The sequence below is a fragment of the Nerophis ophidion genome, linkage group LG13, assembly GCF_033978795.1.
Source record: "Nerophis ophidion isolate RoL-2023_Sa linkage group LG13, RoL_Noph_v1.0, whole genome shotgun sequence".
In the NCBI taxonomy this organism is placed as follows: domain Eukaryota; kingdom Metazoa; phylum Chordata; class Actinopteri; order Syngnathiformes; family Syngnathidae; genus Nerophis; species Nerophis ophidion.
The window spans coordinates 47,016,746-47,037,259 of NC_084623.1; the positions used below are offsets into that span (position 1 = coordinate 47,016,746).

At 38.1% G+C, this 20,514-nt stretch overlaps 3 protein-coding genes across 3 annotated transcripts; 2 read left to right on the forward strand and 1 right to left on the reverse strand.

Moving 5' to 3' along the window:
- Positions 1–4,446, forward strand: LOC133564044 (general transcription factor II-I repeat domain-containing protein 2-like). Its single transcript, XM_061918126.1, has 6 exons — positions 1–59; positions 444–563; positions 3,089–3,340; positions 3,417–3,567; positions 3,702–3,785; positions 3,898–4,446. Exons 1-6 carry the CDS (start codon positions 1–3, stop codon positions 4,444–4,446), a joined length of 1,215 nt encoding a protein of 404 aa, XP_061774110.1.
- Positions 4,447–5,823: 1,377 nt separating this feature from the next.
- On the forward strand, positions 5,824–8,966 carry tomt (transmembrane O-methyltransferase). Its single transcript, XM_061919482.1, has 4 exons — positions 5,824–6,085; positions 7,459–7,655; positions 7,727–7,849; positions 8,642–8,966. The coding sequence occupies exons 1-4, from the start codon at positions 5,824–5,826 to the stop codon at positions 8,837–8,839; spliced, it is 780 nt and encodes a 259-aa protein (XP_061775466.1). The 3' UTR covers positions 8,840–8,966.
- A 3,406-nt stretch (positions 8,967–12,372) lies between these two features.
- On the reverse strand, positions 12,373–17,864 carry anapc15 (anaphase promoting complex subunit 15). The gene is made up of 4 exons (XM_061919121.1): positions 17,479–17,864; positions 15,092–15,151; positions 12,830–12,973; positions 12,373–12,697 (listed from the first exon to the last, which is right to left on the reverse strand). The coding sequence occupies exons 1-4, from the start codon at positions 17,596–17,598 to the stop codon at positions 12,650–12,652; spliced, it is 372 nt and encodes a 123-aa protein (XP_061775105.1). The 5' UTR covers positions 17,599–17,864; the 3' UTR covers positions 12,373–12,649.
- Positions 17,865–20,514: the final 2,650 nt, after the last annotated feature.

A 20,514-nucleotide genomic window follows, 5' to 3' on the forward strand; every position in this document is an offset into this window, starting at 1 on the left:
ATGGCCACAAGAACTGATCTCAGGCCAGATGTGGGCATGGCCACAAGAACTGATCTCAGGTCAGATATGCACCTGCCCACAATAACTGATTCCAGGTCAGATGTGCACCGGCCCACAAGAACTGATCCCAGGTCAGATGTGCAGCTGCCCATAATAACTGATCCCAGGTCAGATGTGCACCTGCCCATAATAACTGATCCCAGGTCAGATGTGGACATGGCCACAAGAACTGATCCCGGGTCAGATGTGGACATGGCCACAATAACTGATCTCAGGTCAGATGTGCACCTGCCCATAATAACTGATCCCAGGTCATATGTGCACCTGCCCACACAAACTGATCCCAAGTCAGATATAGACTAGGCCACAAGAACTGATCCCGGGTCATATGTGGACATGGCCGCAAGATCTGATCCCAGGTCATATGTGGACATGGCCACAAGAACTGATCCCAGGTCAGATATAGACATGGCCACAAGAACAGATCCTAGGTCAGATATAGACATGGACACAAGAACTGATCCCAGGTCAGATATAGATATTGCCACAGGAACTGATCCCAGGTCAGATGTGGACATGGCCACAAGAACTGATCCCAGGTCATATGTGCACCTGCCCACAATAACTGATCTCAGGTCAGATGTGCAGCTGCCCACAAGAACTGATCTCAGGTCAGATGTGCAGCTGCTCACAAGAACTGATCTCAGGTCAGATGTGCACCTCCCCATAATAACTGATCCCAGGTCATATGTGCACCTGCCCACAATAACTGATCCCCAGGTCAGATGTGCACCTTCCTACAAGAACTGATCTCAGGTCAGATGTGGACATGGCCACAAGAACTGATCCCAGGTCAGATGTTTGCTGTTTCCTGGTTTCCTTGCCTTTTTTGTTTTAACTTTATCTTGGGGTTCATCACCACCACTCCGTGACACATTGCTTCTAATATAGTTTTAAAACATAAACATAATGCTAATTAGCCTTTTTGTTTGAAAAAAAAATATCCTCCCCAAATTTAAAGCAAATTCAAAAATGCTATGTTGCTTTGGCATTTAAAAAAAACAACAAAAAAACGATTGTTTTAGAAATACAGACGTAAATATGTCAAGATGGCGTGGAACGCTGCAGAGGCCACCAGTGTACATGTTTTGTGTTTTGTTTGTTGTTTTACCTTTGGGGCTGTGTGTAGAAGTGGCTGCTTGCATCAGCTCTGCTCATTTTAATGTCTTTAATGTCCTATGCGTTCTTTGATGTGTGAGGGTTTTTTCTTTGGCCCAGGCTTAGACTGAAGTGTAATTTTTTAGTTGTTTTTTTTTTTTTGTCAACCCCTCCAGAGTTTACCTGTTTCTCACCTTTATTGTAAGGTGTGCCAGAAGTTGGCAGACCTGTCAGCAATCCTGTTCTGTCTCCCTGTAATGTTTATCTGCTCTTGAATGGCATTGTGCTGAAAATCTTAATTTCCCCTCGAGGATTATTAAAGCATTTCTGATTCTGATTAGCAATACTGTTATTTACAAAATAATATTTCTTAGTAAAGACCTATTTGGCTCTTACATTTCATGTCGACAAAAGCAGCTGTCACGTTTGGGTCGCAGCTCACTGCGGGGTTCGTTCTCCCGAATGCAGACGGACCACTCCGGACAGGGCGTGCAGGTTGGAACATTATTTATTCCACAAAATATCAAAGTAGTACAAAAAACGGAAAACAAGTCGTAATCGAAGCTAATGCTAGTTATGGGTTGAAGAGTCGTCATGAAGCGTTTCGACACATTGCAAAACTGTATTGATACTGTGTCAATACTGTGTCACTAAATACTGACATCTGCTGGACATTAAAAATCCTTACAGGCAACCTGTGGACGGACTCAACTGACACTGATTTTATGACCTAGTACAGTGGTCCTCAACAGGCGGACCGCGGTCCAGGTTCGGACCCAGCGACGTGTCCGTCTGGACCCAGCACGAATTATAGTAAAAGAAAACAAACCAAAAAAATTTGGGGGGGAGGAGGGGAATTTTTTAAATTAATCCAACTAATAATGCAATCAAATTCCAAAACCAAACCCGACCCATATATATACATATATAATTATAATTATTATAAAAAAATATAATAATCTTATTTATCTTTGAGTTATCGCTAGCGCAAGTCAACGTTCTTTGTTGTTTTTAGTCAAATATCTCCACGTTTCGTTTACACTTCTCCGTGTCTCACTCACTCCGTCTCTCTCTCTCTCTCTCTCTCTGAACAAGAGAACGCCACTCTGGCTGATTCCGGGGTATGGGTTGTCATCTCTATCACAACGACGCGCTGATAGGCTGTTACCACCTGGGTCATACAGAGCTCATGCCATAGGCACGGTGAATGGAACCTTTCGCTGCAGGCACACAGTTGTCCCGTATCGCTACTTCGCTAACTGTTCACTCGTCAGTCACTGAATGTGAATCAAATCACAATGGCATGCTCCAAGTTGGCTCAGGCTGGTAAAAGAAAGGTGTACAGGGAAAACCGACGTTTCAAGGAAGAATGGACGGAGCAATATGTTTTCATCCTACCTACTGCAAGTACCAGACCAATGTGTCTAATATGCAACAGTACTGTTGCTCTGGTGAAAAGTGAAAATCTGAAACGTCACTATCTGAAAAAGCACCGCGAATTTGAAAAGACATTTCCTCATGATTCAGAGCTAAGAAAAAAGGAAATCACGAGGCTGAAAAAGTCATATGAAACATCAAGCAAGATTCTTGTTAAATCTATGACACAACAACAAATAGCAACAGAGTGCTCACTCGGAGTGGCATGGGTTTTGGGTAAACACAAGAAATCATTCTCTGATGCAGAAATAATGAAAGAATGCTTGACTGAAGTGATGGGTGCCATCTTTGAAGACAAAGAAAAGGAGGAAATGACAGCTAAAATGAATCAAATCCCACTCTCTGATGCCACAGCTACCATACGTACTGAAATACTGGCTGGTGATTTATCCAAGCAGCTTTGTGGTGGAATAAAAAACCCAGAGTGCATATCCCTTGCAGTGGATGAGTCCACTGACACCACTGACAATGCTTAGTTGTTGGTGTTTGTGAGGTATTATGATGAGGAAAAGGGGGAGTTTACTGAAGATGTTTTGGGCCTGGCAAACCTAAGTGGACAAACAAGGGGAGAAGACATCTCTAAAGCAGTATCAGAAATGCTGAATGAAAAAGGGATAGATCTGAAGAAAGTTGTGTCCATTGCTACTGATGGAGCTCCAGCCATGTTGGGGAGAGAGAAGGGACTGGTTCCGCGTCTGAGAGAACATCACCCTTGCCTGATATCTTATCACTGCATAATCCACCAGTCTGTCCTTTGTGCAAGTCTTGGAGAAGTGTACTCTGAAGTCATGACAACAATGATGAATCTCAAACTTTTTTAGAGCATCATCTGCACTGCAGCACCGCTTGCTGCGCACATTCCTAACAGAGGTAGATGCTGCTTTTGATGATTTGCTCGTGCACAACAACATCAGATGGCTGAGCAAAGGCAGGGTCCTGGAGCGTTTTTGGGCCATTAGAGAAGAGCTGCAAGTATTTTTGTCCCAGCAAAATAGCGCAAAAGCAGAACAGTTCATGGAATTTCTGCAAAATGCTGGGAAAATGGAAGCTGTGGCATTTTGGCTCATATAACCTCCCATCTCAATGACCTAAATCTCAAGCTACAGGGGAAGAAGAACACAGTGTGTGAGCTGATGTCAGAAGTCCGTGCCTTCCAGAGGAAGCTGGAGCTTTTCAAAAGTCACATACAGGTAAATAATTTGTTATTATTATTTTGTAACACACACTATTTTCTTCCACTTGATAATTCATACCTATTTTTAAGCATTGCTCCTAATATATATTTAAACTGTGTATCTACAGGAGGAACTGCTCCACTTCCCCAAACTTCTGGAACTGACCAAAGGAGAGGAAGATCATCTGTGCCATTTGGAATTCTTGGAAAAACTCATTGCAAATTTCAAGACTCACTTTGATGGCTTCATTTTGGGAAAACAAGTCCTGCTGTTCATTGAAAACCCATTCCTGATCAGAAATGTGAGTGCGTTCTCTGCAGAAGCAAAACAAGTCTTCCCATGGGCCAGAGCTGCTTCACTGCAGACTGAGCTCATTGACCTCCAAGAAAGTGTCACACTGAAAGAGGCTCAATGTGACGCCATCACCTTCTGGTCAAAGCTGGTCATTCCTTCCAAGTTCCCTTTGCTGCATAAGATGGCCTGTCACATCCTCACAATGTTTGGCTCAACATACAGCTGTGAGTCTGCCTTCTCTACAATGAACATTGTGAAGAACAAGTACCGCAGCAGACTGACCAATGAACACCTGGATCAGTGTCTCCGCCTGGCCATCACACCTTTTGTGCCAAAGTTCAAAATCTTGGCTTCAACCCCAAGAGCCCAATTCTCCCATTGAGCAGCTGTGTTTTACACAATGGGGATGTACTGTACCATAGTTATTAGGGGTGTGGGAAAAAATCGATTCGAATACGAATTGAATCGTTTACGTTGTGCGATTCAGAATAGATTCTCATTTTTAAAAAATCGATTTTTGTATTTTTTATTTTTTTTAATTTAAATTTTTTTATCAATCCAACAAATCACTACACAGCAATACCATAACAATGCAATCCAATTCCAAAACCGAACCTGACCCAGCAACACTCAGAACTGCAATAAACAGAGCAATTGAGACGAGACAAACACAACACAGAACAAACCAAAAGTAATGAAACAAAAATGAATATTATCAACAACAATATCAATATTAATTATAATTTCAGCATAGCAATATCCCTTACTGACATCATCATTAGACATTTATAAAAATAATAAAAAAGAACAATAGTGTCACAGTGGCTTACACTTGCATTGCATCTCATAAGCTTGACAACACATTGTGTCCAATGTTTTCACAAAGATAAAATAAGTCATATTTTTGGTTCGTTTAATAATTAAAACAAATTGACATTATTGCAATCAGTTGATAAAACATTGTCCTTTACAATTATAAAAGCTTCTTTTATTTTAAATCTACTACTCCACTAGTATGTCAGCAGACTGGGGTAGATCCTGCTGAAATCCTATGTATTGAATGAATACAGAATCGTTTTGAATCGGAAAAATATCGTTTTGGAATCGAGAATCAAATTGAATAAAAAAAAATCTATATATTATCGAATCGTGACCCCAAGAATTGATATTGAATCGAATCGTGGGACACCCAAAGATTCACAGCCCTAATAGTTATATTTGCACATGAATGAGATCTGTTGAGGTCATTTGTTTACCAGGGATAGGAGGGTTGTGTTTAAAAGTATTTATTTTTTGTTAAAACTGAAAGTTGTATTTAAGTTTTTATTTATTTGTGTTTCAAAGAAAATCTTTCATCTTTTTTATTGGATATTCATTTTATTTTTGTTAATTTTAAGAAAATGTTAAACTACTACCTACCACCTGCTACTATATAAGCTTGACCGATAATAAACGGACTCAGCCTGTTTCAAAATAACATTAGTGGACCTTCAAGATTTGTACTTGAGGAATCTGCTTTAGACGGAACACTGACTAAGTTTTAATGGGAGAATAGAGTCTATGACGTTGCCATGGTGACCATACTTCGAGACACAGCCTGGGTTGTGTTCGGGTTTTCTTTGCCTATTGTTTAGTGTGTTCTTCTTCATGTGAGATGAATGTGGTTCTATAGAAATGCTCCATGTATTAAGTGCCTTAATGATCCTTCATGGCACATAAATGATTGGTCATTTCCTATGACAGGTGTGCCTGCAAGAGGATGGCGTACCCAGCCATTGCGTTCGCCTTCATCCCCCTCCTGCTGACACTGCTCATCAGATACCGCTTCTACTTTGCGTTGTTCTACCGTGCCGTCCTGGTACGCCTTTGGAAAGACTGCGTTACGGGTCTGAGCCGCGAGGAGCGGGCCTACCAGTATGTTCTCACTCATGCAACCCCAGGAGACCCGGACAGCGTTCTGGAAGCTTTTGATGAGTGGTGCAGCAAAGTGGAGTTCATCAGTAACATTGGACCAAAAAAGGGTGAATATATTGTATCACAGGGGTGTCCAAAGTGTGCCCCATGGCCATTTGAGACCCCCAGCATGGAACATTCCACAAATATATATATTTTTTTAAAACATTAAGATGTGGAATATAAGAGCATAGTAATTAAATGTAACGAGAAAAAGCTGCAATGTTGACTTTAATAACGTAAAGCTGCCCTGCAGGCTGGTTTTGTTCTTTCAAGCTGCCATTCCTCGGAAAAATTATAATTAATAAAAATCAATGAAATGAAATATGGACTCATTCAAGGCTCCGATAACTTCATATAAACATTTTTACTTTAAAGTATTTTGGGGGGAAAATATTGCAAATTTTTTGCGTTTGCCAAAAAAAGTGTATAAGTTTTCTGTGTCAAAAAAAAAAAAAACAGACCAAAAAAATGAATCATAAAAATGTATTCTCGACAATAATTTATTCTCGACTGATGAAGATGTAATTGATCGAGAGATTTAAGTGTTTAATGTGAAAAAGTTAAAAAAAAAAAAAAATGTCCGTATGACTTATTTTTAACATTTGTATGAGTGGAACCCTTTTGGATGGCCAATCATTTTAGGGGGATTGTTGCAAACATTTTTAAAGCAGTTGCTCAAAAATAATTATGAATCAAAATCTATGTTTTTATGAATGATTGACCTACTACAGGCTACAATTACTTTACATAAAAAAATCCTGTCTGAAATAGGTTGTCGGAAAATAGTGCATATTTTGTGTTTGCCATTTTAAACACAAAGTTTTCTTTGACAAAAACAGCATGAAAAAAATTATAAAAACAGATAATGAACATATTAAGTGTTGATTTTTTTTAAATATATTACTTATTTTTAACACTAATTTATTTTATTTATTTTTTACTGTTATTGTTCCAAAAAAATATGATGTATGGATTATTTAACTGTTTAAGGCTCCAATTACTTCACATCAAATATTCCATCGTGAAAATATTTTGCGGGAAATATTGTACATTTTGTGTTATCGCAATAAAAAATTGGGTTTTGACAAAACGACAAAAAACAAATAAAAAATGTATTCATTTATATCGATGTATAGACCTTAAGTTGATCTAGAGATTTAGGCATTGAAAAAAATACATACGTATATTACTTTTTTTTAAACATATTTTAGAACTGAGTCCCAGGACCAAACTTGACAACAGCTGTAAAGGTAAAAAAAATATATTTTTATAATGGTTTTGAAAATGAAAAATAACAAAATGGCCCCAGCATGCTTTATTTTTCAGTTTGCGGCCCTCGGTGGGAAATGTTTGGACACCCCTGCAGTAGTGCATAATCCAAAAACTGTTAAAGGTAATGATGTCTGTACCTGAAGGGCCACTTTGCATTTGCATGTAGGAAAGATCCTGGACCGGATTCTGACAGAGCAGAGTCCTCTTACAATCCTGGAATTAGGGACCCACTGTGGGTACAGCACTGTGCGTATGGCCCGGTCTCTGCCGCTGGGTGCAAGGATCTACAGCGTTGAGATGGACCAGTGTAACGCCGCCATCGCTGAGAAAATCATCCGCCTGGCAGGCTTTGATGACGACACTGTGGGTCTGCCAAACACCAAAAAACTGATGAGAGTCAAGTCATGGGGAAAATGTCTGACTTTCCTTTTCAGGTAGAGCTGATTGTGAATCCATCAGATGAAGTCATCCCACGTTTGCGGTCTGATTTTGGTTTGGAGAGACTGGATTTTGTCTTCATGGACCACTGGAAGAAATGCTACCTGAGTGATCTACAGGTATACAGTGGGGCAAAAAAGTATTTAGTCAGCCACCGATTGTGCAAGTTCTCCCACTTAAAATGATGACAGAGGTCTGTCATTTTCATCATAGGTACACTTCAACTGTGAGAGACAGAATGTGAAAAGAAAATCCAGGAATTCACATTGTAGGAATTTTAAAGAACTTATTTGTAAATTATGATGGAAAATATGTATTTGGTCAACCATTCAAAGATCTCTCTCCAATATTCAACCAAAACCCTTCTTCTTCGACGACAGAATCATTAAAATGAGGGCTGCAAATTACACTCCTCTGGCTTGGTCCGTCCCATTTTGCATGAGTCAATTTGACTGGAGAGGTCTATACTTTCCTCATAATGCAATCCTTTGGAAATCAATGCAGGCTGACCCCTTCTTTAGTTGTGATGAGACAACCTGCAACAATGCATTAGGCAGACATATTTGATTATTCCTTCAAAACTCTGCATGACAATAACATGATTCTACCAGATGCTACCAAAACACATAGTACACAATACAACATTTGAATTCAGTATCCATTTGTTGAAACAGTTTTAAAAATCAAACCTAAAATTATTACATAGTCTATTTTGTGGGGAATTTAACCTGTACACACCTTTTTTAGGTCCAGAACTATGAAATGAGTGCCAATTTTGCATTATTAGGCCCCTTTAATAGCAAAAAAATAAGTGAATCAATTGCTCAGGTGCTTATTGCTTATCATTAGTTAATTTAAGCTGATTTCTGCTGTTGTTAATAGCATACTTGTTGGCCTGGTGGTGTTTTCAGATGCTGGAGGGCTCTGGTCTGCTCGGAAAAGGATCAATGATTGTGGCAGACAATGTCATTTTCCCGGGGGCTCCCAAATTTCTCAGGCACCTTCGCAAGAGCGGCTTGTATGAGTGGAAGATCCACCGCGCCACACTGGAATACAGCAAGGGTATCCGGGACGGCATGGCAGAAATGGTGTATCAGGGGATTAAGTAGACCAACGCTGACAGCAAATACTTCAAAAAATACACCGATAAGAAGATATGATTAGTTCATGACAACCATCTACAAACCCCGTTTCCATACAAGTTGGGAAATTGTGTTAGATGTAAATATAAATGGAATACAATGATTTGAAAATCATTTTCAACCCAAATTCAGTTGAATATGCTACAAAGACAACATACTTGATGTTCAAACTGATAAACATTTTTTTTTTCAAATAATCCTTAACTTCAGAATATGATGCCAGCAACACATGACAAATACGTTGGGAAAGGTGGCAATAGATACTGATAAAGTTGAGGAATGCTCATCAAACACTTATTTGGAACATCCCACAGGTGTGCAGGCTAATTGGGAACAGGTGGGTGCCATGATTGGGTATAAAAACAGCTCCCCAAAAAATGCTCAGTTTTTCACAAGAAAGGATGGGGCGAGGTACACCCCTTTGTCCTCAACTGCGTGAGCAAATAGTCAAACAGTTTAAGAGCAACGTTTCTCAAAGCGAAATTGCAAGAAATTTAGGGATTTCAACATCTACGGTCCATAATATCATCAAAAGGGTCAGAGAATCTGGAGAAATAACGTAAGCCGCATGGCCGGAAACCAACATTGAATGACCGTGACCTTCGATCCCTCAGACAGCACTGTATCAAAAACCGACATCAATCTCTAAAGGATATCACCACATGGGCTCAGGAACACTTCAGAAAACCACTGTTACTAAATACAGTTTGTCGCTACATCTGTAAGTGCAAGTTAATGCTCTACTATGCAAAGCAAAAGCCATTTATCAACAACATCCAGAAACGCCGCCGGCTTCTCTGGGCCCGAAATCATCTGTGATGGACTGATGCAAAGTGGAAAAGTGTTCTGTGGTCTGAAAAGTCCACATTTCAAATTGTTTTTGGAAATATTCGACATCATATCATCCGGACCAAAGGGGAAGAGAACCATCCAGACTGTTATCGACACAGAGTTCAAAAGCCAGCATCAGTGATGGTAAGGGGGTGCATTAGTGCCCGAGGCATGGGTAACTTACACATCTGTGAAGTCACCATTAATGCTGAAAGGTACATACAGATTTTGGAAAAACATATGCTGCCATCCAAGCGCCGTCTTTTTCATGGACGCCCCTGCTTATTTCACCAAGACAATGCCATTCAGCACGTGTTACAACAGCGTGGCTTCGTAAAAAACAAGTGCGGGTACTTTCCTGGCCCACCTGCAGTCCAGGCCTGTCTCCCATTGAAAATGTGTGGCGCGTTATGAAGCATAAAATACGACAGCGGAGACCCCGGACTGTTGAACGACTGAAGCTCTACATAAAACAAGAATGGGAAAGAATTCCACTTTCAAAGCTTCAACAATTAGTTTCCTCAGTTCCCAAACGTTTATTGAGTGTTGTTAAAAGAAAAGGTGATGTAACACAGTGGTGAACATGCCCTTTCCCAACTACTTTGGCACGTATTGCAGCCATGAAATTCTAAGTTAATTATCATATAAAAAATAAAAAACAAAATTTATGAGTTTGAACATCAAATATCTTGTCTTTGTAGTGCATTCAATTGAATATTGGTTGAAAAGGACTTGCAAATCATTGTATTCTGTTTATATTTACATCTAACACAATTTCCCAACTCATATAGAAACGGGGTTTGTAGGTCAACAATAAGACGGTATTGTTCCCCTACTGGTTTCTTCTCACAGTCCAAAAACATGCATGTTATGTTATTGGAGAATAAAAAGTGTCCATAGGTGTGAATGTGATTGACTGTCCTACCCCACTGGGATAGGATCCAGCTCACCCACGAAGCCTGAACAGGTTAATGCTATAAAACTAATAAATGACTTTTGATCAGAACTGTAAACGAGTTGAGACTGAATCAAGGGTGCCTATGCTGGTTGTAGCCAAGTACTGCACTCAATCGTGCTACAATGAATTAATGATGAACTACTTGATTATTATGCACAAGTAGAACTACATGAGGTACAATACACTCTTGTTTATTGCTGTTAATTAGTTTGGGGCCTGACTGTGATAATTTAATTTTCGTGAAGTAGCATTTATTAATTACAAAAACAATATTTTCATAGTTTACTACCTTCCAAGTATGCCTTTTAACATAATGAGAGTCCTCTAAAAAAAATATCACCAACATTGTCACGCTCACACTCATATTTACAATATAGTTATGCTGCCTGAAGCGAGGCCAATCAATGGTCACGATACCGGACAGCGTGCTCTGATTGGTTTGGTCTTATCTAGTGGCCAATACTAGTGTAGTAAAATAGTGTTGGTATTTTAGTTAATTTAGCCATTTTTATGTTTAAAATGCTTGATTTAGGCCAAAATACATAGAATTAGCTTTATAAAAATAAAATAAAAACGTTATATCTAGTGAAGCCTCAACTTTGAAGCACAATGTGGTGAGGGATGACGATTTAATTTTCTGGTCTTCCACAGATACAACTCAATTAACGGACATCCACCACAAGCCCAACAATACTACAACACTTGTATTGTACTTTAAATATCAAGAGGGAAAAGTTTCCTCGGGTAATGTTTGATTTCCTCGACCTTTTGCTGGCAATAAAAACAAGTTAAACAACAAAGTGGCACCAAGGTAATTGTACAGTGCATCCGGAAAGTATTTACCGATTTTTACTTTTTTCTCATTTTGTTATGTCACACCCTTATTCCAAAATGAAATAAATTAATTTTTGTCCTTAAAATTATACAAACAATACCCCATAATGACAAAAAAAATGACTTGTTTTTTTAACTATTTGCAATTAATGTATTTTTTAAAAAGCTTTTCACATTGTCTGTAGAATTTTAAGTAACAAAAATTATGCATTCCATTTTGGAGTTAGGCTATAACATAACAAAATGTGGAAAAAGTGTAGCGCTGTGATTACTTTGCAGATGCACTGTAACTCACCACATAATGTATCATAAACATTGCACCAAAATATAGCACATTATTTCAGTAAATTATGTAACTGAAAAGAATGATGAAAACAAAGACAGAGTTCAATAATATATCTTAAAAAAAAGGTCATGCCTTGATTGTAATTGACTAATTCCTGACTACTGTATTTGATAATATACATAATTTTTTTTAAACCTTTTTTTGTGTTGTTACAATAAGACATAATGCTTGTTGTGGCCAATATGTTTTTGTACATTGAATTTTTTTTTAGAGTGTGTATAAAGTAAATGCAAAATATACAATGTTGCTGCATTTTTATGATGCAGCTCCATTAAATAGCATGCAGTTGCTGACTGAACAACAATTACTGTATTGTAAGCTGGCTGTGTGACAAGTGACACATGACTGACGCGTGATGAGGCCAAAGGTCATCAAGCAGGTGTTCCAACAGTATGTGATTTACCAGAAAAAGCCAATCTTACCAGGAACTTTGCACCAAGAACATCAGTAACAATCCGCCTCAGCTATTTCAAGGCTGGCTGGCTTGGAACACGTTGGATGGGCATGGCCAGGAACCACCACTTGGAGGAGTTAAATGAAAATAATCTATTTATTGATGCAAATGAAAAGCAAACTATCAATGAGCCTCATAGCTTTGCTATGGGCATGCATGCAGTCACCAGCACAATCTATTGAAAACAGACCAAGAGGAACACAATAATAAAGACATTGTTGAAAAAAATACTTATCTGAAAACGGAAGCTCATGTGTTGGATCATAAAAGATTTGGCAGCTGTATTTAATGATGTGGGGGTGAAATATTGCCATGGCTGGTGAGTGTGTGTGTAAATAAGTCCCAAAGTCTTTCCTAAATCATCCATTGGTCTTGGTCTTGGTCTTGTCCTTCCATGTCCACCTGACAAAAAAAAGAAAAACATTTGCAAATATTTTTCTAATAAAAGCTAAAAACCTGTTGGATTCTAAATGGGAGTGTAATTGAGTTTGCAATGACAAAAGATATCCCAGAAAAAAACATGTATGATAGTACCTCATTGATCTCGCCGTCATCGGGTGACTCGTTGTAATCGTTCATCTCGTCCATGTCCTGCATGTCTTCTTCGTCTTCTGAGTCGTCCTCGCTGTCCTCTTCGTCCTCGTCGTCTTCCTCCTCCTCCTCTTCGTATCCTCCTCCCTGCAGCCAATAAATGAAGATGATATGCGCAGACAAAGAAATACCATTTTTGTTTTTAGGGAACAAAAAAAAATCCATCCATCCATCCATTTTTCTACCGCTTATTCCCTTTTGGGGTCGCGGGGGGCGCTGGCGCCTATCTCAGCTCAGATTATATATAGTAAAATGGTGTACATGGAAAACTGCCTTCAAGAAACGTAAACACTATAAAGGTCTATCCACAGCAATTAATTAGTTTGCCACAATTAACAACTCATTTTTTATGACAAGAATGTCTGATGAAAAAGCGTAAAACATGTAATTCACAATGATTGATAACAGGAATGCTACTGATCAGTATTGGAGGAGTTTTGTGCTCTCCATTGCCAATTAATGCCGATCCCCTCTGGCTGACAGTATTTATCTACAGCCCCCCCAGCTGACATATGACTAGCAGCTAATTATAGAATAGAATAGAATAGAAAGTACTTTATTGATCCCTGGGGGAAATTCAGCACCACAGTTCGCTCACAATAAACAATAATTATAATAAATAATACATCACATATATTATGTATATAATATACAATATATGATCATGTGTCTCAAATAGGAATGGGTACCGTTTATATTTAAATCGATAAATGACCAATTCCAGGTACTTGTGTGTGTTAATTAACATTAATAGTTTTTGAAAATAAAATTTAAAAAATGTATTGCAACATTTAAAAATGAGCTGAATATGATAACTGCTGTCCAGTTGTTATATATTCATTTATTAGAACATTTCTCAGCCTTATTTGTAAGGATGACATTAAATCGCAAATACAGTTGTCAATCCAGGACATAACAGGGCGGTAGTGTATAGTTTATGGTGTTTTTCGTTGTGCCCTAAAAAGTGCCAATACTGTAAAAATTGTACGCACCAGCTGTTTAATTGTAATGTGCATCTTAGTTGTAGTGTTCATTAACGAATCTGGAGGTGTTGAAATCGCCATGTAAAATTGCTAATGCTAATCAGTAGCATGTCAATAGCAAAGCTAATGTATATTAACATCAAGCAAACACATTTTTGGAAAAGTGAAGCCTTACTTTACTTACATTTTTTGAGTCAATTGCTTTGTTGGAACGGAAAATTAAAACACTACCCAGCAGTAATTTGGCTAAATCCGCCCAGCCAGCTAAGTGGGCAACCGGCCGTGATGTCACGTGTAACCCAGGTACCAAAACATGGCACTGTTGGATTTTAAATAAATTGGTGCCTGGTTCCCCTACAAGGGGGAGTTGTCCACATGTGAGGTCCTCTCCAAGGTTTCTCATAGTCATCATTGTCACCGACGTCCCACTGGGTGTGAGTTTTCCTTGCCATTATGTGGGCTCTACCGAGGATGTCGTTGTGGTTTGTGCAGCCCTTTGAGACACTAGTGATTTAGGGCTATATAAATAATCATTGATTGATTGATTTGGTAGGTGCAAAAAAGGAGCGGATTCTACACCCATCCCTATTCTCCATAAACAGTGTGGAGCCGCTCCTTTAAGCTAATAATAATAATCACTTACATAACTGCAAATAAATTGCATTTGATAGTATCTTAAGTCTCATTATCAAGTACTACTGGAGGACGAGGCCGAACATGTTATACACCGAGTACAAGCCAGGAGCCGGCATGCTAACAGCTAAGGAATCCTTTTTTGGACACAAGTTAAAACTTTGAGGGCAAAACCCAATGGATGTAAAAGTGAAGTAGATAGTTTTTTTTGCATTTTAGTAGTTGTGTACTATTGATTGTGTTTTTCCCCCAAAAAATGTATGCAAAAAGAGAGAAGACAAAAATAGTTAAGTATTGTGTTGATATTGTTGAACTGTCAATTGCACTCACCATAAACATTTTTTTAAAAGTACATTTAATACATGTGATCGGTATTGGTATCGGCCTATCTTACTCATGAATGCTTGATATTGGAATCGACAGCATAAAACCCTGATCGGAACATCCCTAATCAATTGTTATGGATAGTTAGTAGCTGTGGTGCAGCAATTGGTTCATGTCTGTCCAAGGGTTTCTGAGACGAAATTAAACATTTCTTTCATAAAAGGTCGGAATCGATTCTGAACACACTGGAAAAATATATCATTACCTCAAAAATAGTTTTCCCAATGGGCAGCTGATTGTTGTCTTTTTCAGCAATGCTCTGCAACTATAGGAAACAAAAAGGTAAATAATTTAGATCAATACAGTGGTTACATTTGTGAATATGTGGAGGACAGGGGGCCACATCTAAAATAATTGTAAAAAAAAAAAAAAATTCTGAAACAATTCTTGGTTGGTTTGTATATGAGAAAGTCCATGATGATTTTTTTGCTTTACGTATGATGAATCACGATTGGCTAAGGTTAGGACAAAACAATGTCAAAATCTAAGTCGCTTTGCTTTGATTACTTTTGCGTACACTCTTGGTATTCTGTCGATGAGCTTCAGAAGGTATTCACCTGAAATGGTTTTCACGTCACAGGTGTGCTTGAAGATCATTGAGAGAATCCCAAGAGTGTGCAAAAGCAGTAATTAGAAGAAACTAAAACATAAAACATGTTTTCAGTTATTTCACCTGAAATAAAGTACATAACTCCACATGTCATAATTTCGATGCCTTCAGTGACAATCGACAATGTAGATAGTCATGAAAATAAAGAAAACGCATTAGATTAGGTGAAAGTGTGTCCAAACTTTTGGCCTGTACTGTATATGTAATGTTTTGCCGTGTAGCTTGTAGTGTACAAACTCTGTTTCCATATGAGTTGGGAAATTGTGTTAGATGTAAATATAAACGGAATACAATGATTTGCAAATCCTTTTCAACCCATATTCAGTTGAGTATGCTACAAAGACAACATATTTGATGTTCAAACTGATAAACATTTTTTTTTTGTAAATAATCATTAACTTTAGAATTTGATGCCAGCAACACGTGACAAAGAAGTTGGAAAAGGTGGCAATAAATACCGATAAAGTTTAGGAATGCTCATCAAACACTTATTTGGAACATCCCAGAGGTGTGCAGGCTAATTGGGAACAGGTGGGTGCCATGATTGGGTATAAAAGCAGCTTCCATGAAATGCTAAGTAATTCACAAACAAGGATGGGGTGAGGGTCACCAATTTGTAAGCAAATTGTCGAACAGTTTTAGAAAAACATTTCTCAACGAGCTATTGCAAGGAATTTAGGGATTTTACCATCTACAATCCATAAAATCATCAAAAGGTTCAGAGAATCTGGAGAAATTACTGCACGTAAGTGATGATATTACAGACCTTTGATTCCTCAGGCAATACTGCATCAAAAACAGACATCGGTGTGTAAAGGATATCACCACATGGGCTCAGGAACACTTCATAAATCCACTGTCAGTAACTACAGTTGGTCGCAACATCTGTAAGTGTAAGTTAAAACTCTACTATGCAAAGTAAAAGCCATTTATCAACAACACACAGGAAAGTCGCCGGCTTCGCTGGGCCTGAGATCATCTAAGATGGACTGATGCAATGTGGAAAAGTGTTCTGTGGTCTGACGAGTCCACATTTCAAATTAGATTTGGAAACTGTGGACGTAGTGTCCTCTGGAACAAAGAGGAAAATAACCATCCGGATTGTTATAGGCGCAAAGTTCAAAAGCCAGCATCTGTGATGGTATGGGGGTGTATTAGTGCCCAAAGCATGGGTAACGTACACATCTGTGAAGGCACCATTAATGCTGAATGGTTCATACAGGTTTTGGAGAAACATATGTTGTCATCCAAGCAACGTTATCATGGATGTCCCTGCTTATTTCAGCAAAACAATGCCAAGCCACGTGTTACAACAGTGTGGCTTTGTGGTAAAAGAGTGCGGGTACTTTCCTGGCTAGCCTGCAGTCCAGACATGTCTCTCATCGAAAATGTGTGGCGCATTATGAAGCGTAAAATACGACAACAAGACCCCGAACTGTTGGAACAACTTAAGCTGTACATCAAGCAAGAATGGTAAAGAATTCCACTTTCAAAACTTCAACAACTAGTTTCCTCAGTTCCCAAACGTTTATTGAGTGTTGTTAAAAGAAAAGGTGATGTAACACAGTGGTGAACATGCCCTTTCCTAACTACTTTGGCACATGTTGCAGCCATGAAATTTTAAGTTAATTATTATTTGCCAAAAAAAAAAAGTTTATGAGTTTGAACATCAAATATCTTTTCTTTGTAGTGCATTCAATTGAATATGGTATTATTTGCAAATCATTGTATTCCGTTTATATTTACATCTAACACAATTTCCCAACTCATATGGAAACGGGGTTTGTAATTTACAACAATCTTCAGGGGATAGCTCCCCCTGCAACTGACATTTTTTAATCGAGAATAACTAGGTTACTTTACTATATTTTCACTGATGAACATATTAATGAGCACAGTATTGTAGGCTGTAATGTACAAGGGCCAGATATAATCAATAACAAAACTCCCTGATTGTGTGCGTGTAGTTACTGTATGTTTACCCAGGTTTGATGCTGTTGCTCCTGCTGCTGCAGCTCAGTCTCATCCACGCAGGGTCGGTCCAAATTGAACCACAGAGACTCAGTTATTCGGGGAAACAAGGACGGGAACAGCGTGGACATGTTAGTTCGCTTTAATAGGAACCCAAAACAGCTACTGCTAAACTGAACTTGTCGCCACCACGGCAAAACGCTTCGTAATAACGTCCTCCGGTTTATCGAGTATAATAAGCGCACTCTTCAAACACCACAAAAACAATAAAAAATTAAAATATGAAGTTATTACCAAGATAAGTAAGTAAGAACTTGCAAAATCGACGTGACACTTTTCAAATAATTCAAAACTAGGGCGGATGTGGTAGGTGTTCACTATATGACTTCCGCTCATTTCCGGTTTGGTAATGTTGCACAAAGGTTCCGCTTGGTATGAAATGTAGTCACTTTTTCATAAAAAGCAACAGTTCAAAGAGGTATTGAAAAAATGTGTTTAATTTGGATATGTTAAAGCAGGGGTCACACATTTCTTCAAACTTATTATGATTAAAATTCAAAAAAAATATTCTGGCAAATGATGTAGAATCAAATTTAAATCTTATTTCAAAGTCTTTTGAATTTATTTTTAAAAAATTGTTCTGGGAAATCTAGAAGAAATAATGATTTGTCTTTGTTAGAAATATAGCTTGGTCCAATTTGTTATATTTTATAACAAAGTGTAGATTGGATGTTAACCTATTTAAAACATGTCATCAAAATTCTAAAATTAATCTTCCATCTATCCATCCATCCATCCATCTTCTTCCGCTTATCCGAGGTCGGGTCGTGGGGGCAACAGCCTAAGCAGGGAAATCCAGACTTCCCTCTCCCCAGCCACTTCGTCCAGCTCTTCCCGGGGGATCCCGAGGCGTTCCCAGGCCAGCCGGGAGACATAGTCTTCCCAAAGTGTCCTGGGTCTTCCCCGTGGCCTCCTACCGGTTGGACGTGCCCATAACACCTCCCTAGGGAGGCGTTCGGGTGGCATCCTGACCAGATGCCCGAACCACCTCAGGAGAAATTACTAATGATGTTGCATAAATTCTTTTTTTAGTTTTTTCAAAAAGATTCAAATTAGCTAGTTTTTCTCTTCATTTTTTCCGGTTGAATTTTGAATTTTAAAGAGTCGAAATTGAAGATAAACTATGTTTCAAAATTACATTTTCTTTTTTGTGTGTGTTTTCTCCTCTTTTAAACCGTTCAATTAAGTGTTTTTTTCATCATACAGTATATTCTCTACAAAAAACATTTCGTAAAAGGAAAAAAATATGTACGACGGAAATACAGACAGAAATACCCATTTTTTGTATATATGTAGATTTATTTATTAAAGGTAAATTGAGCAAATTGGCTATTTCTGGCAATTTATTTAAGTGTGTATCAAACTGGTAGCCCTTCACATTAATCAGTAGCCAAGAAGTAGCTCTTGGTTTCAAAAAGGTTGGTGACCCCTGTGTTAGAGACACTGATTAGATTGTGAAATGTATTCTAAATGTGTTTATTACTCATGCAAAATATTAAATCTGCAAAAGACAACCGGGAATGAAAAAAAATCCATTATTAAAACGTTTCATCTTTCTAGTAAATAAAAACTAAAAAGCCATTAAAATGTCAGAAATTCTAATTAAATTATGTATGAATCATGTATTGTACCCCTCTTAATTATTTTGTATATTGACATTACATGTGATGTTTATTGTACCAGTTTTGGACATTTATTTATGTTACCAATTGGTTTTAAATTTGTTTCTGATTACATACACATACATAAAAAAAAATCCAGTCAACGATGATGATGCTTTCATACACTGACTCTTTTTTTAAGCGTGAATGATTGGCCCGTGTGTGATTGATTGATTGATTGATTGATTGATTGAAACTTTTATTAGTAGATTGCACAGTACAGTACACATTCCATACAATTGACCACTAAATTGTAACACCCGAATAAGTTTTTCAACTTGTTTAAGTCGGGGTCCACGTTAATCAATTCATGGTAGAATGTGAATGTGAATGTTGTCTGTCTATCTGTGTTGGCCCTGTCATGAGGTAGCGACTTGTCCAGTGTGTACCCCGCCTTCCGCCCGAACGCATCTGAGATAGGCTACAGCAGTGGTCCCCAACCACCGAGCCGCAGAATTTTTTTTAATTTTTTTTATTTTTTTAATTTTTATTAAATCAACATAAAAACACAATATACACTTACAATTAGTGCACCAACCACAAAAACCTCCCTTTTTCATGACAAAAACCTCCCTTTTTCATAACAAAGAAAAAAAAAAAAAAAAAAAAGGACACCCCCTACCCCCCCACCCGGGCCGCGGGACAAATTATTAAGCGTTTACCGGTCCGCGGATACAAAAAGGTTGGGGACCACTGGGCTACAGCACCCCCCGCCACCCACCCCAACAGGGAAAAGCGATAGTAAAATGGATGGATGGATGGAAGTCTTTGCAAAGTGACAGTGAAAGATAGTTTCAGCAAAATAACTACTTAACTTCCTTAACATACAGTACATGTATAATATATATATGTATATTAGAGCAGTGGTTCTCAAATGGCGGTACGCGTACCCCTGGGGGTACTTGAAGGTATGCCAAGGGGTACGTGAGATTTTTTTGAAATATTCTAAAAAATAGCAACAATTCAAAAACCCTTTATAAATATATTTATTGAATCATACTTCAACAAAATATGAATGTAAATTCATAAACTGTGAAAAGAAATGCAACAATGCAATATTCAGTGTTGACAGCTAGATTTTTTTGTGGACATTTTCCATAAATATTGATGTTAAAGATTTATTTTTTTGTGAAGAAATGTTTAGAATGAAGTTCATGAATCCAGATGGATCTCTATTACAATCCCCAAAGAGGGCACTTTAAGTTGATGATTACTTCTATGTGTAGAAATCTTTATTTATAATTGAATCACTTGTTTATTTTTCAACAAGTTTTTATTTATTTTTATATCTTTTTTTCCAAATAGTTCCAGAAAGACCACTACAAA

Excerpts from the sequence above, each read along its gene's own strand:
- LOC133564044 (XM_061918126.1), top strand. The coding sequence starts at position 1 with ATGGCCACAAGAACTGATCTCAGGCCAGATGTGGGCATGGCCACAAGA. Across the intron at positions 60-443 it reads GCCACAAGAACTGATCTCAG|AACTGATCCCAGGTCAGATA; the intron begins GTCAGATATGCA and ends CATGGCCACAAG. Across the intron at positions 3,786-3,897 it reads TTTTCAAAAGTCACATACAG|GAGGAACTGCTCCACTTCCC; the intron begins GTAAATAATTTG and ends GTGTATCTACAG.
- tomt (XM_061919482.1), top strand. The coding sequence starts at position 5,824 with ATGGCGTACCCAGCCATTGCGTTCGCCTTCATCCCCCTCCTGCTGACA. Across the intron at positions 6,086-7,458 it reads TAACATTGGACCAAAAAAGG|GAAAGATCCTGGACCGGATT; the intron begins GTGAATATATTG and ends ATTTGCATGTAG. Across the intron at positions 7,656-7,726 it reads CAGGCTTTGATGACGACACT|GTAGAGCTGATTGTGAATCC; the intron begins GTGGGTCTGCCA and ends TTTCCTTTTCAG.
- anapc15 (XM_061919121.1), bottom strand. The coding sequence starts at position 17,598 with ATGTCCACGCTGTTCCCGTCCTTGTTTCCCCGAATAACTGAGTCTCTG. Across the intron at positions 12,974-15,091 it reads TTGGGAAAACTATTTTTGAG|GGAGGAGGATACGAAGAGGA; the intron begins GTAATGATATAT and ends TATTGGCTGCAG. Across the intron at positions 12,698-12,829 it reads ATGACGGCGAGATCAATGAG|GTGGACATGGAAGGACAAGA; the intron begins GTACTATCATAC and ends TTTTTTTGTCAG.